This window comes from Nanorana parkeri, unplaced genomic scaffold (assembly GCF_000935625.1).
Source record: "Nanorana parkeri isolate BGI_ZX_2015 unplaced genomic scaffold, ASM93562v1 scaffold435, whole genome shotgun sequence".
NCBI lineage: Eukaryota > Metazoa > Chordata > Amphibia > Anura > Dicroglossidae > Nanorana > Nanorana parkeri.
The window spans coordinates 477,512-484,339 of record NW_017306703.1 but is presented as its reverse complement, the minus strand read 5'-3'; the positions used below and the strand labels follow the sequence as shown (position 1 = coordinate 484,339).

At 44.0% G+C, this 6,828-nt stretch overlaps 1 protein-coding gene across 1 annotated transcript in view; it reads left to right on the top strand.

The window, feature by feature from the left end:
- The window catches only part of CISD3 (CDGSH iron sulfur domain 3), a 10,091-nt gene extending 3,537 nt beyond the window's left edge, over positions 1-6,554 (top strand). Inside the window, exons 2-3 of the mRNA XM_018560151.1 lie at positions 3,474-3,587; positions 6,393-6,554. Coding sequence (XP_018415653.1) covers positions 3,474-3,587; positions 6,393-6,554 — 276 coding nt within the window. The remainder of the gene's footprint in view (positions 1-3,473; positions 3,588-6,392) is intronic.
- Positions 6,555-6,828: the final 274 nt, after the last annotated feature.

The window sequence follows — 6,828 nt, the reverse complement described above, 5'->3', positions numbered from 1 at the left end:
CATGCCTGCGCCTTGGCATCTTGGATCGGGCCCCTGCGCCTTGGCATCTTGGATCGGGCCCCCACGCCTGAGCCTTGGCACCTCGGATCGGGCCCCCACGCCTGCGCCTTGGCACCTCGGATCGGTATGTGAGAAGCTGAGAGCATGGTAGGGTCATTTTGACAGTGGTAAGGGCTATTTTGTCAAGCTGAAAAATAACTATTGGCGTCATGTATGGTAAAGCTTTGATATTGATGTGCCATGAGTTCTGGTGCGGGCGATCGCAGTGTAGGCAGAGGGGCGTGGCTGCGGTGCCATTGACTTCAATGCAGTGTCATGCCCCCTCCCACCCCAGAAAGCAAGGGGGAGTTTACTAGGTGATACAGTGCGTTCCAGCAGCTAACCACGCTGGAACGCACTGTATATGGTGTGAACAAGCACTTTACTGGGAGACTTTGCACCAAAATGTTACAATAAAATCATAAAATAGATTGTAAGAATAGATGACATGTATCCTCTTGCGCTGTATGTTAGTATCATTTTCAGTGTAGTTACATTATACTATAATACACATATTTCTGTTATACTATGAAAGACATTTGCTGACTTCAGCACACAACACAGGATAAAAAGCAATTCAAGTTGGCAGAACTCAGTAATAGGAGGTCACTCAGTGCAAACTTCCTGGAGTAATTTCAATGACAACGTCAATGTTCAGGAATGTTTGTGATAGATGATCTTGGAAGGTCAAAGTTTAACCAAATGAACATTTGCAAAGCCTGGTTCACACCTGGGCGTTTTACAGCATGTTCTTATGCTCTGTAAAACGTTCAATATGTGAAAACCAATGATTGCCTATTGGCATGGTTCCCACTTGGGCGTTTTACAGCACGTAGGAACGCGCTGCAAAACGCCCTACGCCCAAAGAAGTACAGGAGCTTCTTTGGGGCGTATTTGCCGTGCGTATCCATTGGGATACAGCCAGGTAGCCCTCGGAAACGCGTGTTTGTCTGGGTTTTTTTTTTTACCGCGATAAAAACGTGCAAATTCGATACGCCTAGGTGTGAACCCAGCCTAAATGCACATTTGGCTGCTTGGCTTAAGGAAAATGTGTCACTTTGCTGATTTACTTTCCCCATGCTCCCCGCCACTTCATTCATCTGCAGGAGCATTGAGAGATGCTGGGCATTTTCAGTAATGGGGGAGCCCCATAGGATGCAGTGCTGGAGCCTGAGCGGGCAATCTCCAAGCACAGGCATATGAGAGAGGGGAGAAGCTTATTAACCCAGTGTAAGCTTCAAGACTGGCCAACAAGAAGCTTAAAGTGTATTTCCACTTTCGCAGCCAGATTGGCATAACGCCTATTTAATATTTTTATATGTTCCTATTTACATAACATGAGCGAAAAAATATTTTTTAAATGTTCTTGTAGTTTAAATAGTTTTTACTTGGGTTAGGGGTTCTTGGCTTCTTAAGAGTTAAAATTTCTACTTGCTTCTCCTTCTTTGTGATGTTAGCAGGGACTGTGAGGGGCTTCTCCATTGTATGTTTAATGAAGGTAATGAGAGAAACACAATCCACACATTTCAGTCCTAAGACTTTCTATTAGGACAGATCACTGTGAAGGTGCTCAGAAAAAAACTGTAATCGGCCATCTTTCCTATTGCAACAAAGCATCTAAATGGTAAGAAATATTGTTCGGTGAGAATGGGAATACAAAACAAACATATAGAGGAGTTCTCTCATATTGGACTGAAACAGTAGTGAAACACTTCAAACCCAGGGTTTATTATAATTGGCTAGGGGCGTCCTATCAAGAGAGCCTGTCACAATGCCCTTAATAGGAAGATTTTTTTTTTTTTAAAGCACAACCGCTTTACACCTTTTTGGTACTAGTACATGTATGTACACTGGTGCACAGGACAGATCACGTTGAAGTTGTACAAGTAGAAGAGAGACATCTGTGAGAAACATGCTGCACATTTTTTTTTTTATGTGTATAATATCTGTCTCTTAACTGGAATGGTTTCAGTGATGGTGTGTTAATTGTATCAAGTGTTTAAAGTTTTTCTATATTGTAATTCATGGGCAGAGCCATATGTCTGGATAGTGAGTTGAGGGATATAGCTGTTAGCCCAGGAGGGTGTGCAATGTATTTATAAATGAATAGCATTACATCATTAAAGGCAACCATAATGCACATTTTTAGAAGCATTTATGTTTGCTGTTTGTTTACTTGCAAAATGATTTGTAATTCTGTATAGCCAGTCTTATGGTTTACTTACATTCGCCACACTGCACAGGTAGGTGACTCACATTTTTTTTCCTTGTTCAGCAGTGCAGCTTTCTATGCCACTTCTCCCACGTCAAGCTGGCTACCGAGGGGTTAGTTGTCACACTCTGGGGACTGGCTACCGAGGGGTTAGTTGGCACACTCTGGGGACTGGCTACCGAGGGGTTAGTTGGCACACTCTGGGGACTGGCTACCGAGGGGTTAGTTGGCACACTCTGGGGACTGGCTACCGAGGGGTTAGTTGGCCCACTCTGGGGACTGGCTACCGAGGGGTTAGTTGGCCCACTCTGGGGACTGGCTACCGAGGGGTTAGTTGGCCCACTCTGGGGACTGGCCACCGAGGGGTTAGTTGGCCACACTCTGGGGACTGGCCACCGATGGGTTAGTGGCCACACTCTGGGGACTGGCCACCGAGGGGTTAGTGGCCACACTCTGGGGACTGGCCACCGAGGGGTTAGTGGCCACACTCTGGGGACTGGCCACCGAGGGGTTAGTGGCCACACTCTGGGGACTGGCCACCGGCCACCGAGGGGTTAGTGGCCACACTCTGGGGACTGGCCACTTTGAAGGTTATACTTATAAGCCATTGTTGAGAAGCTGCCTGATGAGCCCCGTGTACGGAGAGATCATTTCACTGCTTCCATGGATACTGTGAAATGAGATCTCTGCACTGGGAGAAGGATACAGGGTGAAAGCCGGAATTTGTGCGCTGGTGGTGGCAGCTCTGTTCAGCTAAATGTAATACTGCAGGCAATAGCCTCCAGTGAAGTAGTTATAATTTCTGTGCTAATGCCGTATAGGATTGTAAGACAGGCAGTTCAATCTTGGTCTTTGCAGATACTTATCATGTCCTTGTATTTTAGGAAGTCTATACATTTTCTGAATTAATAATAATAAAATAAAAATATCACATATTGCTCTTTGCAGGGGTGGTTGATGGTTGATCAATTGCTCTCCATTTAATGATATGAACACACATTGTAAAGAGTTTGTATAATTATACTAAAAAAACACAAAATGTGAAGATTTACCCTTGGGTGCAAATTGCATTTCAAGAGCTTCAAAAGGTTTCCAAAGATGATTATTTTGTTGGTTGATGGTGGAAAAACGTTAAGCATTGTAAACCTTGGTTTGGTGACCTTGATTTTTGCTATGCAGAGCATCCCAATGTAGCTGACAACAATAACTGTCTCATCAACAGACATGCAGCACTTCACAGGTGACTCCAGTTATTGCAGCTAAACATCCATATAAAGTGGACCTGAAGGCTGGGAAACTATATCCATGGTGTAGCTGTGGCCACAGCAAGAAACAGGTAAATGTTGTGCACTGCTCAACTCCTTACAGTCTGTCACGTTTCTTATGCCATTTGTGCCTCCAATGGGAAGATTTACATGTCTGCCCTGCTGTCCATTGTTACCAAGGCTAAAATTGGGGGAGGGGAGGGGGGATCCAAAATGTAGGTGTTGTCACCTAAGCAAGAGGGGTGGTGAATTCATCCTATAGTAGCAAATGTGACAACTGTCAAAGAATGGAATTTCCTTTCTGTTTGAGGAGATATCCTCTTAATCCCTGTTGTGTCTTAGTGACATTAAACCCTTGTTTTTGTATGTTAAATCCGCACTTCATATGGCCATTCATTTAATGAGCCGCTTTTTTTTTAAATTGCGCTATTTAATTTCCTTCTAGCAGCTTTCATACTGCGGTCACCTCCCCTCCTGTTTTTACAGGTGTGTCGCAGGTTGTAAAGCAGATACCTGTGCATGCACGGTCATGGCTGGGAACTGACCCAAGCTGTGTGCGTCCACTGAAACACACACACACACAGCATTCTACAAGCCACGCCTCCTATCCCCGCCTCCTCACAGTAATTTGACAGGCAAGTGCAGTAGCCTATTGCTGCCGTGCCCTGAGTGGCCGCAGAATCCTCAGCACGGAACTTCTGAGACACAGCAGATCGTTCGGGAGTCGACACTGGTAAAGTGGGCCCTAGTTAAGTATTTTGTGTGGAGGGGGCATGGAAAGGTAGCAGGGCGTTTTTTTTACCCTAATGCAGAGAATGCATTAAAAGAGAATTATTGGGTAAGTGTTTTTCCCCATAGTTCCCTTTAGGGTCACGGGAGGACATATACTATTCTCCTCCCATGACCCAAAGATCAGTATCTACCAAGCTATTGCCCGCGATATACTGAGACCGCCGCAGCCGGGACGGATCCAGACAATACTGTCGTAATCCACCCAGCTGCATAAGTGACAGCTGGCTCTGCTTATCTAGAGGCAGAGCCAGCTGTGCCCGCCCCCTCCCACGTTCGTTCCTCCACTCAGCGTTGGAGGATCGGAGCGGGGAGGGGGGAATCCCTGCGGGGAGCGGTGACCCACTGCAGGGAGACAATCGGGAAGTGAGCGGATCAGTGCATGTTTCTGCTCACTTCCCGATCGATAGAGTCGACCTGTGACAGCTTCTTTTGTCACAGGTCGGCTCAAACTATGAGGATGAGGGAAAAACACTCAAAGTTCTCCTTTTTAAGGTAAAAAACCATTAGCCTGTAAACTACTTTAAGGACAGGAATGACTGGAAATCTACCCAGCAGGACACAGACAGCAAAGAAATAACTTTCAATGCTTCCCTACTCTCAAAACAAAAACAAAGAAAAGTTTGGGCTAATATATATATATATATATATATACTGTTTTACTCTCCAGCTTCAGACGCTGGAGAGAAGCTGATGAAGCAGATCTCTGCTCCATCAGCTTCTTCAGGGGGGTCCTAGGTGACATTAGGGGTCTTGGAGACCCCTGATGTCTCCATAAAGATTACCTGTCACTTCTTTTGCTATCACATAAGGGGGTTTCTTAGCCCCCTATCTGATAGCAATAAAGTTAAGTGGGAAAAAAAAAAAAGGAAAAAAAAATTAAAGTTTCCCCCCCAAAAAACTAAAGTTACACATAAAAAAGAATTACAAAAAACAGATTTTTTTTAAAAGTCCCCCATCCCTACATACACGCATGCAAACATGCGTCAGGGGTGCATGCCTGCGAAAACGACGATTGCGTCCATTACGCCGCACATGTTACATATCGCCACGAACGTCGGAGTGAGAGCAATAATTCTAGGGCCATCAATCCCTGATAACATTAAACTGATGAGCTGTAAAAGATTTTAAAGTGTCGCCTATGGCAAATTTTGGGTATGGTAGTTTTTTGCGATTTCGCGCAATTTTTAAGCATGACATGTTTGGTGTCTATTTACCCGACGTGACCCCGTCTTTTATATGTTACCAAAAAATTGTATAAAATTAATATCAGTACAGCGTTGCATGACGGAATAAATGTCAGTCAAAGTACCGCAGCGCTGAATACTGAAAAATGGCCTGGCCAGGAAGGGGGTCTAAACACCTGGTCAGCAAGTGGTTAAACACCTGTCAGTTGTGTTTTTTTATTTTTACATTTGTGCCTCATTAGGCTGATTTCTCTTCACTTACTCTTCACAGAGGTGGGAATATATCCTGTGAGGGAATCCCACTCTTAGACACATGAACAAGTGTCCCCATTGGAACATTTTCCCTCTATTCTTGTTCTGGTGGCAACTCAAAGATTTTACCCCCCTTTTTTTTGTCCCCCAAGTCATTGGTAATCAGGAAAATCAGTGATGCTGAATCTCCCTAACAAGGACACATACAGCAATAAAAACCTGACCGAGGTTTTAACATCTCACCACTCTATAGTATAACTAAAGGTATTTTTAAAGTGTATGTAAACCCTAACAATGAAACGGTGAGCGCTACATATGTATGAGAGGACAGGGTGAGTCTTGTCCTGATACAGTACAGTGATTGAGAATCGTTACCCTAGGACAGGAAGTGTGTTCCTGGCAGAATCATCAACGCTTACATAATGAAAACTAATGCAGCCACCATATCTAAGGACTGATGAGCTGCAATGTATTACATATTTGTTTTTCTGTTTAACAACCCACCAAGTGCACATTTTGTTAGGACTTGGAGACGTGAATATGTAAGGTGGTGTGTGTGCCAAGTAATTTCTGATCAGTGATGTAGTCTGTAACATAGAAAAAGTATTACATTTATCATCTCTATTTTAAACACTTTTTTCTTCCCAGCCTTTCTGCGATGGCTCCCATGTAAAGAAGGCACCTGGTCTCTCACCCCTGCGTTTCACCCTTACAGAAGACAAGGAAGCATGGCTATGTGGCTGCAAACAGACCAAGTCCCCACCATATTGTGATGGCACACACAAAGAAAGCCATGTGCAGTCCCAATGACTACAAAGCCAAAATTCACAGACCTGTGTTATTAAATGAGGATTCCATCCAGTTGCAGAGTCTTTTGACAAATTTTTACAGTCCACAAATAATTTCTAAATTTACTTTTTTTTTATTTAAAAAGCACATGCGTATTAAGCAGTGCTGAATGTTAAATAATATGAACTTGGAAATGTGGTGTGCAGTAACCTATGCAGTCCAGTCATGAATCTTCTGCTCATTGCTCTGGGCAGGTTTTCATTCCTTATCAATAATTTCAGTGGCTCTGTTCTGA